At 38.9% G+C, this 13,391-nt stretch overlaps 1 protein-coding gene across 1 annotated transcript; it reads right to left on the bottom strand.

Moving 5' to 3' along the window:
* Window positions 1-3,966: 3,966 nt before the first annotated feature.
* On the bottom strand, window positions 3,967-12,122 carry FGF20 (fibroblast growth factor 20). The gene is made up of 3 exons (XM_068532154.1): window positions 11,837-12,122; window positions 6,321-6,424; window positions 3,967-4,212 (listed from the first exon to the last, which is right to left on the bottom strand). Exons 1-3 carry the CDS (start codon window positions 12,120-12,122, stop codon window positions 3,967-3,969), a joined length of 636 nt encoding a protein of 211 aa, XP_068388255.1.
* Window positions 12,123-13,391: the final 1,269 nt, after the last annotated feature.

Genomic DNA, 13,391 nt, shown 5'->3' with positions numbered 1-13,391 from the left:
TCAAATTTCTACAGGTAGCTATCACCATAAAAAAGTTAAACTTTTTGAATTATGGTTTTCTCAGGGTATATGCCCAGTGGTGGGATTTCTGCGTCCTATGGTAGTTCTATTTTAGTCTTTTAAGGAACCTCCATACTGTTCTCCATAGTGGCTGTATCAATTTACATTCCCACCAACAGTGCAAGAGGGTTCCCTTTTCTCCACACCCTCTCCAGCAGTTATTGTTTGTAGATATTTTTGATGATGGCCATTCTGACCGGTGTCAGGGGAAGATAACTCATTGTACTTTTGATCTGTATTTCTCTAATGACTAGTGATGTTGAGCATGTTTTCATGTGCCTCTTGGCCATCTGTAAGTCTTCTTTGGAGAAATGTCTACTTAGATCTTCTGCCCATTTTTTGATTGGGTTGTTTGTTTTTTTGATATTGAGCTGCATGAGTTGTTTATATATTTTGGAGATTAATCCCTTGTCAGTTGCTTCATTTGCAAATATTTTCTCCCATTCTGAGGGTTGTCTTTTCGTCTAATTTATGGTTTTCTTTGCATGGAAGTAATCTAAATGTCTATCAACAGATGAATGGATAAGGAAGATGTGGTACATATATACAATGGACTATTACTCAGCCATAGAAAGAAATGAAATTGGGTCATTTGTAGAGATGTGGATGGACATAGAGTCTGTGATACAGAGTGAAGTAAGTCAGAAAGAGAAAAACAAATACGTATATTAACGCATATATGTGGAATCTAGAAAAATGGTACAGATGAACCTATTTGCATGGCAGGAATAGAGACGCAGACATAGGGACTGGACATGAGGACACGGGGTGGGAAATGAGGTGTGGGATGAACTGGGAGATTGGGATTGACATATATACATTACCATGTGTAAAACAGACAGCTAGTGGGAACCTGCAGTATAGCACAGGGAGCTCAGCTCGGTGCTCTGTGGTGACCTAGATGGGTGGGATGGGGGCGGAGGAGGGAGGTCTAGGAGGGAGGGCATATATGTACACATATAGCTGATTCACTTCATTGTACAGCAGAAACTAACACAACATTGTAAAGCAACTATACCCCAATTTTTTAAAAAAGTTAAATTTATATTCTTATTATATCTAAAAAAAAAAGAAGAAATTTTGATTGAGTAACAATATTCATTGTGGGCCATCTTTGATCACTGTATTATCTCTTTAAATTTATATGACTTCCTCCACAGTTATAAATTTAGACACCAGCAACATTTTGCAAAAGATTTGAAATACTTGCACAATGCTGGCTTTGGGACACATGCTTTAATATAGGTGTCAAACACTGAACCAAAACTAGTTTTTCACTTTTTTTGACAAATAAAAATAAATGGGAATTATTTTATTCTGAAGATTATTAAAGTATTACTGCTAAGCCATTTTTACTATTTTTTTTACATTTATAAAAGGAATAGGTTTTGTGTTTTTTTTTTAACATCTTTATTGGAGTATAATTGCTTTACAATGGTGTGTTAGTTTCTGCTTTATAACAAAGTGAATCAGCTATACATATACATATATCCCCATATCTCCTTCCTCTCACGTCTCCCTCCCACCCTCCTTATTCCACCCCTCTAGGTGGTCACAAAGCACCGAGCTGATCTCCCTGTGCTACGTGGCTGCTTCCCACTAGCTATCTATTCTATATTTAAACCAATGGGTTTTGAGCTAAACCATTTCTCTGCCTCTTACCCTGTATACACGCAAGTACACACACTACTCCTCTAGCCACGCACACATTCCCATGTAGCTTTATTAAAGGTATCTGTTGAACTCCCTACCCTCACCCTCCACATTACCATTAATTTATTCAAGTAATGAGAGGATGAATTAATAGGAATAACTCCAGAGAACATTAAAGCAACAGTTAGTCTTTCATTCAAAGTGTGGTGCATGGTCTGGCCATCTCAAGCATCACCTGGGACATTGTTAGAAATGCAAAAGTTCAGCTCTTCACCCCCTAACTGAGACCTGGTCTAACAGATCTGTCCTTTAACAAGATCCCCAGGTGATTTCACATGTACATTAAAGTGTGAGAAACACAGCTCTAGACTAGTGGTTCTTAAAGTATGGTCTCCAGACCAACTGCATCAATATTACCTGGGAACCTGTTAAAAATGTAAATTTTTAGGTCTCACCCCAGACCCACACATCAGAAACTGTGGGGCTGTAGCCCAGCAATGCGTTTCACCAAGACTTCCAGGTTCTAACTGGTGACAGCTGCTTCCATGATTGTAACCACATTCCCAATGATGACTGCTACATGTGAGGGTGGTGACATTGACAACTGCTGGGTAGGAGCAAATAAAACCTCAGAAATGTCTTTAAGAACCTACAGGATTTGTATCTGTGTGGCTCTGTAAACTTATATGTGCCACTCTCCCAATTGGTCACTCAGCTCCAGCCGCAAAGCTCTTTCTCACCTTAGGGACTCCAGACTCACTGTTTCCTCTTCCTTTAAGGCTCTTATTCTCCTCTTAGCCTTATCCTTTAAGAAATGTCAGCTCTTTAGAGAAGCCTCTGACTCACCCTATCTAAATTTATTCTCTTTTTTTTTTCTGTGTCTAAACCTTGTTTTTCTCATAGAGCACATCACAATTCACAGTTACGGTGTTCGTTAGTTTCGCCTACTAGACATTAAGCTCCATGAAGCAGGACCCACCTCTGTCTTGATCACCATATTTTCCTTAGTGCCTAACAGTATCTTCTGTATAGTAGGCTTAATGACTGTTTATTGAAATAATGACAAAATAGCAGCTATAACGGAAAAGATAGCACACTCAGGTAGATGGAGCCTTACTATTATTAATGGTGGTACTACAAAGACGCATTCTTTCTGTGATCATAGTGGGTGAAAAGAAATGGGCTTTGCCAGACTAAGTCAAGAAGATAAGTAAGCATAAATGGCTTATAATGTCCAATAATTTTCACCATTAGAAGTTCTCTAAATATCAAGCTTTTCTCTAGGAACTCAGAATTTTGTCACTTTAAAAATATGTTATATAAGTAGAATAACTCCACCTGAAAAGGAATGAAACCAAAACATAAAAATTAAAATGTTTAATTCCCTTTTTGAATGTGTGTTGAATTCAACACAAATTGATACAGCATTTTTCTAGGCCAAAGAAACCAATGTTACATTTAGAAGGCAATTGACTGCAAAAAAATATAATCTATGCTATACTTTATTTTTAAAAAGAAATTCAAGATCTTATTCTATGTTTAATGTGTAGCAATAATGATGTCTTCTTTACAGCCCAAGACATCACAACAAAGTAATGGCACGATAAAGAATTTTTTGTTGTTTTTTTCTCTTGTATTATCTTCATATACTAGTAAAAAATAAACTCTTTAATAAATAAATATATATAATAAATATTTGCAAACTGAAAATGTATAAATAGGTCCATCCTTTTTAAAAAAATGTTCCGTCTTGGTGTGGCATGTTTCATAGTCCATGTTTCACCCAAATTTTTTACATAAAATGCCGTAACCTGCAAAATCCTACAAGGTTCTCAAAATTTATGTAGCAATGATCTTGGCCAACTATGTCAATACATCTCTTCAACATGAAGTATCTATTTTTAATGTAACTTTTAAAGTAAACATACTCCAGAGAGGTGAGGCACCAGCAGCAAACTAGGTGGGGTTCCCATTACCCACAGTTTAACAGATTTTCAGCTTCAATCTACAAGTGAGGACAGAGCCAGTGTACCCGAGGGAACTTAATCCACTTGTAAAGAGAGATCTTGATCTACTTCAAGTCAAGATATTTTTTGTTTGTTTGTTCTCAATATTCTTTCCAAATTCAGTCTCCCAGTGGAAAATAGACTCCATAACATTCTGAATGTCTTCCTGGGTTATTATTTTATGATGCGAACTGTAATAAGAAAGAATAGTTGTAGTTTGGTTCTTCAGTAAAGACACTATCACCCTTCAACTGTACATTAGTAGGTCCTTGTACAGTTCAGGAACTCTTTCTGGATCCACTGGTCTAGGCAGGAAATGTGTAAATTTCTGATGTCTTTTGGATCTGGCACCATCTCTTGGAGTTCCATCTTTGTTAAGTGCCACAAAATACCTACGGCCAGTGTCTCCATGTTTATATATGTTGGAGGAATAGGTATTATACCAGTTCTCTTCAAATTGCTCCCTAAAGATGCATTCAGAAGTCAGTTTCTCCTAAAAGAGAGAAGATAACTGCCATTGAAAAAGATATCTTTAAGAGAATTTCCTTAGAAAAGTCTCAACTCTCTATTTCTTTGCCTATAGCTATATCCTTGTCAAAGAAGGAGAAAGGGTAAATTGTTTTTGCTTTGTTCTGTTTTAGTTCTCATGTTATCTGGAATTCTTTCTCCCAGGTGACTCCATCCAGCAGTTTAGTTTACAGAACTTTAAGTTAAATGTCAATTCTCAATTTTATTTTCAAACAATAAATATTCTAAACTTGCCCATGCTCCATTTGACCTCCTTACCATCACCATCACTGCCAAATAGGCCTGTAGTTTATCTTGTTCCATCATTAGATGCCAAAGTTCTACACAGCAAATCTCCACTACCATCTTGAAACGTTTCAAGACCTTGCTAACATTCAAATTCCTAACTCAAGATCATCACTCCAAGTCATATATCTTCCCTTTATGAATTTATTGTTTGATGATATAATTCCCACAATTAACTTACATCTGGATATTACTATTAGGTAAATGTAGTAAAAGCCCAGTGATTTCTTGTCTTTTCAAGATGGACTGTATATTATCCCAAGGGGTAGACTACAGTTGCTTTTTTAATCTGACACATACATGAAGAAGGAAGATTATGTGCATGTTTTTCTCTTTCAATTGTAATTCTACTCTTAGGATATTACACAATGCATTATTTCTCTTTCTTCTGAGCTGACAGAAAGCCCAGAAAGGGCAAGTGTTGTCCTTAAAAGGACAGATATTAAGTGGAGTACCATTTACTGAAATATGATAACCGATTTTCCTCAGTGTATATTGAGATTCTAACTGTATATTGTGGTCTCAATTGAGATTTTAAGAAAAAGGAAGGTACCAGATAGTGTCATCTGCTAAATCATAAAAGTAAATTCTCTTTGGAAATAGCTACAGAGACTTCAACTTTAAGAAGGGATTTCACATGAGAGAATGGGTGGGAGTGGCCCACATTTACACTTTAACAATTTTCTTACAATTATATAGCAACTGCGAACAAATAAAAAATGATACAATGAAAGAGAAAGATCTACATAGTACTGCAGATTGAGTTTTATATTATCCTGTTGCTCTAATGTGTTGTTTTTGCTGCTTTGTCATTAAAAAAAAAAAAAAAAAAGGAAAGAAAAGAAAAGAAAAGAAAATTTAAAAAAACCTTACACTGATGAAGTGTTAACTTGAAAAGCTTACTGTAAGTTCCGTATTTAAAACATTTATAGTAGACCTACAAATGTGTGCACTTATCCCCAGTGATAAGTTAAAAACTGCCCAATGCAACTCTGAGTAAGAGCATGGCTACTGTAATTATCAAGTCTGCAGATATGGTCCAACTAGTGTGGTTGCCATTTTCTGTTATTGTTTAAGGTATCCTAAGATTTCATTCATTCATTTCCTATATTGCAAAGGTCAGCAAGTCAGTGATGTATACTTATCTACGAAGGTAATAATAGGTAGAGAAAATTTATATTAAATGAATGTAAAGATGAAAAGAATCTAACATGGCAAGAAGAAAATGCTCTCATTTTTCTGTCTCTGGTCTCAGTATAATAGGCAGAAAAAAACTAGTGAGCTAAAAGCAATAAAGGTTTAGGGTTTAAGAAATGAAAGTAAGGGGACTTCCCTGGTGGCACAGTGGTTAAGAATCCACCTGCCAAGGCAGGGCACATTGGTTCAATCCCTGGTCCAGGAAGATCCCACATGCCGCAGAGCAACTAAGCCCATGTGCCACAGCTACTGAGCCTGCGCTCTAGAGCCCGCGAGCCACAACTATTGAGCCCACGAGCCCGCGCACTGCAACGAAGAGTAGCCCCTGCTCACAGCAACTAGAGAAAGCCCACACGCAGCAACAAAGACCCAACACAGCCAAACAAAAAAAAAAAAGAAAAAAAGAAATGAAAGTGAGTTGCTCTACTACTGCCCAGACGTATGGAAATTTATCAGGATCTAGATTTTTAATTTCTACTTAAGTATGTTATTTATGTATTTCTTCTGATATGCATAATCAGTAGCTATTTTACTTATAAAATGGATACTCATTATTTAATGAATTACAATAATTTTTTAAAACATACGTACTGATCCATAGAGTTCTCCTTTGTCATTCATTCCAAGGTAAAGACCACTGTCCACACCTCTAATACTGACCAGTCCCACTGCCACACTGATGAATTCCAGGATACCTGAATTTATAAACAAAATAATGATTTGCATTTATTAAAGAACATACGACTAATGAAAATCTTCCAAAGAGCAGTAGATCAAATTGCTAAATATAATGATGTACGTGGAAGTCCTTTGTAAACTGAAAAGTGATGTACAGTTGTCATTATGATGAGCCTCCTAATTTGCAGATGAATAAAACTAAAAAAACAAAAATTGTTCATCATGATAAAATGTTAAGGGTGTAAAACCTTAAGCCAGACTGACCTGGGTTTGAATCCAGTTCAGTAACTTACTGATTAGTCTATGTAAGTCATTTGTCTTCTTTGAACTTCAATTTCCTCATACGCAAAATGGGTGAAATGCTTCCTTACAGGAGAGTGGTAAAGACTAACACATTTAGGCATCCAATAAATGGAAGCTATTATTACCATAAAATTAGTACATAATAGAGGTGTTCATAATTCTCCTCCTTGATTCTATTAATCACAACCATGTTCTATTAATTGTTTTGCTTTGTTTTTGCTTACTATGAATCAAGTAAATTTTTTTCTAGCAGCAGCCAGTATACCTTATATGGGTGTATTAGTATTTTGTAGTTTATAAAGGGCTTCTACTTTTATCAATACTTTCTATCTGGTCCTCAAAAACAACCTCCTAAGACAAGCATAGAAGATATTATTATCCCATTTTACATATAAAGAAACTGAGGCTTGCTTAAAGACATGATATTTGTAATTAATAGGACAGATACTTGAACTCACATCTTCTGAGCCCTAATCCAATGTTTGTACTTCAAAATAGTGCTTCTTGAGGACAAGACAGTAGTTTCAAAATTTACAGATTATATAATATGCTGTTTCCTGTCCCACGATCCTTAAAAATAAATTTTATGGTTCAAAGAAGTAAAAGGACTTTATAATTCATGAAATGTAATAGCCAAATACCAAGAATTTAGCATGCAAGTATATTTTACTTTCAATAACTTTCCAGAATTATTTTCATTTATCTATAGGTAAATTAGTACCGAAAACTCTCCACTCAATACTCTTAATACACCATGATTAAACAAAAACAACAACAACAAAAAACATTAATGCTTCCCTCTGCATCATTCTTTTTCTCTGCACACACTAACCTTTGGACTAATGTCTTTGTCTTGCTCTTCTCTTTAGACTCTTTGCTGAAAAAGTATATAGACATACTTTCTATGCTTGGAACTGCCTTCCTCAATAGCTTTCTACCTTCACCCCTTCATTCCCTCTTAAGCTCTACAAACAGTATAAATGTGTACCATTTAGCCTGACTCTTGATCTTAAGTCATTTCTTGATTTATTACACGAGTTCTTGTTTGGACACGTGATGTTCCCAAGGCCAAAGGAAAGTACAAAATCTGGCTATTTGCATATATGGAGGTCTTTATTCTGTCCAGATCCTAATTCACTCTTCGGCAGAAACATGGATGCTTAAGCTCTAAACATAGATGCTTAAGAGCTCAAATGAGCTCTTGCAAACTATTAGGAGATCATGTAGAGCACTAGAGCTAACAAGGATCTTACAGCAACAATATCGTACTGCTAAATTGCCTGTAAGTGGCTTGAAAGAGTCCCTGTCCCTGTATGAGAGCCTAAGGCAGAGAGGAGGTAAGATACAGTAGGAAGACGCAGACCTCATAGGATAGATAGCCATTATAATGACTGATATAGAGGTGGGAAGTAAAGGAAAATTAAATGTACTGCCAAGCTCATTAGTGAGTGATTCCTGTTAGAAACAAAAATATAGGCCCAAAACATGATTGGTAGAAGAAGATACATTAGTGGAATTTCATCCAGGATATACTTATAAATGTATAATTACTTGAAGTTGTAATGAATGTTACATTCAAACTGAGAAGTGTACTGCAGTTCACTTGTAACTTAATTCTCTTTAAGTATCTGATTTACGTTAAGATGCTCTTGTCTTTCAAAGAACAGGAACTGATTAACTGATTAGACTGTATAATAGAACTAGTTTTCAAGTACAATACAAGAGTCATTTCCATATAAATCAATTATAAAACAGATCTTATAAGTATCCATTTTTCTTGCAAAACTAAATTGTAAACCACTTACGCTTTAATTCTCATCTTAAAATAATGCCGTTATGTTGTCAAAAAATATGTAATTGTAGAAAGACAAGAAATTACATATATTCTTAGAATAATTATATTCAATAGCTTCAACTTCATTAAACGACATCCAAAGCCTCGTATACGTATAACAAGGTTGAAATAATTTTGCAGTGGCTCATAGGGGCTGATGGGAAAAAGGTTATGAGTTTTTCATGTTCCTCTTAAAGACTTTAGCCACACTTTTAAATTCTGATCCTTTTTTCTCCACAAGGAGAAATAGTATACCACACAGTAATTTGTAATCATTTGATTCTTAAATGAGATTTGACAAGTCTTTCTTATTTATATGAGGTGGCAACTAAGCTAATTCCTTAACAAAGAGTAGACATGAAAAGCTTTCCTTAAGAGGTAATCACAGATTTTAGATAGATTTTCTAATGCCTAGTGTCCCATAAAAAGACTTGGAGGTACTTTGTCTTTTGGGTATCATTTTCAAAGCCAGCCTTTTTTAAAATCATAATAAACAGGTGAGTCAACCCACAGTGCAACCACATCAGACAAATCTATGGAGAATAGGGGAGAATAAAAGAAAAGCCTTTAAAGGAATATGTTTGATCTCAGGCTAAACTTTTTTTTTTTTAAGTAATGATTCCAGGTTTATGTATTAGGTAAAATCTTCCTACTGTACTACTGTGCAGGAAAACTCTATTATAAATACAGAGCTAACTCAGATAGGAAATTTTTTAAACCTTACTGGGACCTTTTCGTTTACATTCTATTGATGTGGTTTTGAAATTTTAAAACACAGTATTCTGAATTGTTTATTTAATCATAGCCAAATTAGTATAAGTTATCAAAAATGTTATTTACTTTAACATCTCAAATAGCACATCTTAAGCATTTTCAAAATTCTTACTTTGATGACACAGAAATGAAATTTTAGAGAGAAAAATAATTTCATAGTTAATAATTGAAGCACTAAAAAGAGAAGGCAAATATAGAGAGAAGCTTATAATATTACACATGTTGTATATATACTTTCTTCTCACTTGCACTCTCTTGTTATAAATTATGATGTTTTAGCTATCACAGGCCACTAGGATGCACTCTAATGCATCCTAGAGGTTGTTACTCCTTTAAGCTACCATGCTAATCTGGGTTACCTTTCCTTTGTGTAACAGTAAATATTTTGTTCTGATAGGTACCCTTGCACCATAGAGTGGCTTAACCCATCACAAACATCAGTCCAAGTCATATTTTTCCAATTACTAAATAATAAGTATACAAAATTTTAGCCAAAAAAAAATTCTACTAAGATGGTCGTTCTGATATGCAACATTTATTAAGGAATGAAATAAAATACCAGTTTAATGAATGTTATCAAGTCTATAAATATTTACTAATCTCTTCCAGTAGAGTCAGTCTTATAAAGAGACACAAAGTGGAAGAAGCAACTCTTGACATTGGAGAGATTACGGTTGAATTATAAGGGTCTTAAAAGTAGAATTTCCAAACTTATGCTATGTATCCCGGTGAGGGGGTGGGGAGATGTCTGAATATTACCTAAGCTTAACTTCTACCTGCTCTACTTACAGGCATTATCACATTTGCGTTCATTTCTAAATCTTTCTGGTAGCTGGAGGGTTTTTCTGTAACGCAGTAATTCTTACAGGCAAGGGAACTGAGCCACCTGGTGTCACAAAGTTCTTTAGACTCATAATCTCAGCCTCCTCAATTTTGAAACTACTTTCTGAAAGTGACCCCAAGGTGGGCCACTAGGTCATGACACTCTGGACCCATAGTCAATGGGAATTTGGAAGAGATCAGTGGAAGCTGCAAACATGTGGGTTTTAAAAAGTTAATTTTCTAAGCCTTTAAGTGCTACCAAATGACCACCACATGCTCATTTCTACATCTAGAGTTACAAATGCCCCTCAAACTGAGATTTACACTTCCCCAAAGTTTTAATGAGGACTACAAGTCAAAAAAAAAGAAAGCCAAATAAGAACAGGGGTGAGGATAAGAGAGGGCCCTTCAGAGAAGAGATTCTCAAAGAATTCCAGTGCTTAGGAAAGAAAAGGAAAACTGACACTATGTTAGGCCCTTTCACATTGCTGCTGACAGGTAGATGGTATCTTTAAAGTGAAATACACTGATTCTCTCTAATGAAGTCCCAAGTTTGATGATCAAAATCCTTTGAGAGGGCTAGCCAGTTAACTCTAATATGATGAAAACTTCCACAGCGGAGGAAAGATTCTGGGCTGTTAGAACAGGAGAGCATCTTGAGAGAATCACCTGACTTAACCTCATCATTGTACAGACAAGAAAACTAAGGCTCAGACCAGTGAGGGCACGTGCTGGTCACACAGCTAGTTAGGGGGTGATTAACAATCGAGACCTTATGGTTTCCCAATCTAGTGTCTTAACAATCTGCCTTAACAATCATTCGGGGTTTTTTTGTTTTTGTTTCTCTCTTTTAAGCCCTTCTGCTCCCAGGCACTGTTGGAGGTATTCTGAAATACGTCCCTTTGTGTTCCCACCCATATCTTCTTTCGCTTCCCCACTTCCTCTTACCTAAGGTCAATACCAAGATCTTTGCTTTCAGATTTCACAATTTCTATAGAGGATCTTGGCTGAAGGACTGGGCATGCTCAGTAGCCGGATAAGCTTTTTTTTTTTTCCCCCCTCACCAAACTTTAAGAGCGCTGAGAACTGCAGGCAGGTGGGCCTGACAGTAGCGATGGTGCCCACGGCAAGTTAATCTGTTACCTTTTCAGGTGAACATTTATGGTTCTCTAGGTAGACACGTAAAAGCTCGCATCCTGTGTTAGAGCTACCCTTTGAGCAGTAGCCATGGAAAGCTCATCAACTGCACAGCTGCAGGGCAGGTTTAAAGAAGCGGAAGGCTTCCGGTTGTTAACTTTTGTTAAGGGCAAATATGAGAGGAAGTAGGAGAAAATAATAGGGATTTTGAAAACAAAAACACTGCCTGCGAGGTAAGGAGTGCGGGAAGGATGTGACTCCGGTTCCAGGGCTCGGTGTCCCAGGCAGCAGGAAGGGCAGGGCAGCCAGGTGCGGGCGGGGCGCCCCCCTTTCTCCTCCCGCCCTCAGCGTCTGGAGCAGCCAGGCAACCGCGGCGGCCCGCGGGCGGGGAACGTTCTCCGGTGCCTGCGCTGGCCGCCCAGCAGCCCCGGCCAGCACCTCGCACTGCAAGGGTCCCGGGGGCTCCCGGCCCCGCGCAGCCCCGACTCCCTCCGCGGACGAGGAGGGAGACGCAAGAGGGGGAGCAGGGGAGCGCGGGAGGCGGGGTGCCGGTACGTACCGAAGAGGCTGTGGTCCTGCCTGGTGCCCTGCACGCTGCCGTCGGGCAGGATCTGCAGGTGGAAGCCGGTGCGGCAGTAGAGCTGCCGGCGGCGCAGGATGCCGTGCAGGTGCGCCAGCTCCGCAGCCCCGGGCCCGCCGCGGGCGCCCAGCTCCGCCGCGCCCCGGCGCTCGCCCAGCAGAGGCGGCCGCTCCCCGGCAGGAGGCAGCAGGAAGTGCGAGCCCACCTGCTGCCCCAAGCCCTCCAGGCCGCCCAGGAAGCCCCCGACCTCGGCTAAGGGAGCCATGGGGCGGCCGGAGGGAGAGGCGGAGGATCCGGAAAACAAAAGACCCCCCAATAAAAAAATGGAGCAGGGATGGGGAGGTGAATGAAGAAAAATTAGAGCCAAACAAGCGCCAAAAAGCTAAGGCCCGGTTAGTCCCGGGAGGTCGCTGGATGAACTTTGCACTGGGAGCAGGGAGGCTTTCACTGTCTTGGAGCGATCTTCTCTCCTGGGGTCGGTGGGAGCCGGTTGCTGGCTTTGCAGAAACATCTATAGCTGCCGCTGCCAATACTGGGGCTGGGCCTGGGGCTCCGACTCCGCAAACGGATCAGATCAGAGTCCTGTGTACATACACACAGTATATATGCTGGTCCTCTTGACATATGCTAATCAAGTCCTTTCATGCTCGCTGGGGAGGTTCTGTTTGAAATCTTAAACCGGCCTCCTCTCACGTTTTTGCTCTTCGGAAGTGACCAGAAGGGGCCCTTGACGGCTCTCTATCCATGCAGTCGCGAAAATCATTCCCGCACTTGGCCAAAGCTGGCCAGCAACTTCGGGGAGGCGCAGTCAAGGCCGCTCTTTGGGGTTGTCTTTGGAACAACCGTGATGCTGTTCGGCTGCGGCCGTGCGATTGCCTTTGATGTGAGCTCCTTTGCAGTGATAGATCGCTGCTAAAAGGAGCCCAGCTTGGTGTATATTGAAGAAGGGAAGGGGGGAAGGGAGGGAACTGGGAGCGGGGGCGGGGAGGAGGGGATGGATAGGAGGAGGAAAAGGAGAGAAGAGGAGAATTGGACTCCTTGGGAGCTGCTGGGAGCCTACAGTGGACAGGTGCAAAGAAAGGTAAGAGAGGGAGAAGGAAAAAGGGCGTTACCTGAGGCTTAGACCTGCCCAGACACACATGAAAGGAAAATCAAAGCTTTGACAGTTTAACTCACTAATTTTAAAACACTAATAAAATGTACAAGCATTACTCTTTTCTTTTATCATTTAGATGGGGGATTTTCTTTACATAATCAAGGTTAGGTTAGGAACACCCCCTCCCCCTTCCCGGGTTCTCTTTAATGTTTATCTTTACTCAGATAGCACAAGATACAACCAAGATTGCCTTATATCTATATGGAAATTTAAAGTTGTGTGCTAAGTTTGTGAACTTTTAATCAACTTCATATAATAACGTAATATAATTATGAATCTAGGGATTAAGAGTAAACACAAGTAGGCTGAAAAGAGATGGTTAACATTCTTACATTTGCCACGAATAGAAAATGAATATCTGTAATAGTGTCATAAATG

This window comes from Eschrichtius robustus, chromosome 21 (assembly GCF_028021215.1).
Source record: "Eschrichtius robustus isolate mEscRob2 chromosome 21, mEscRob2.pri, whole genome shotgun sequence".
NCBI lineage: Eukaryota > Metazoa > Chordata > Mammalia > Artiodactyla > Eschrichtiidae > Eschrichtius > Eschrichtius robustus.
Note: the sequence above shows the minus strand (reverse complement) of the source record. Positions and strands in the feature narration are given on the sequence as shown.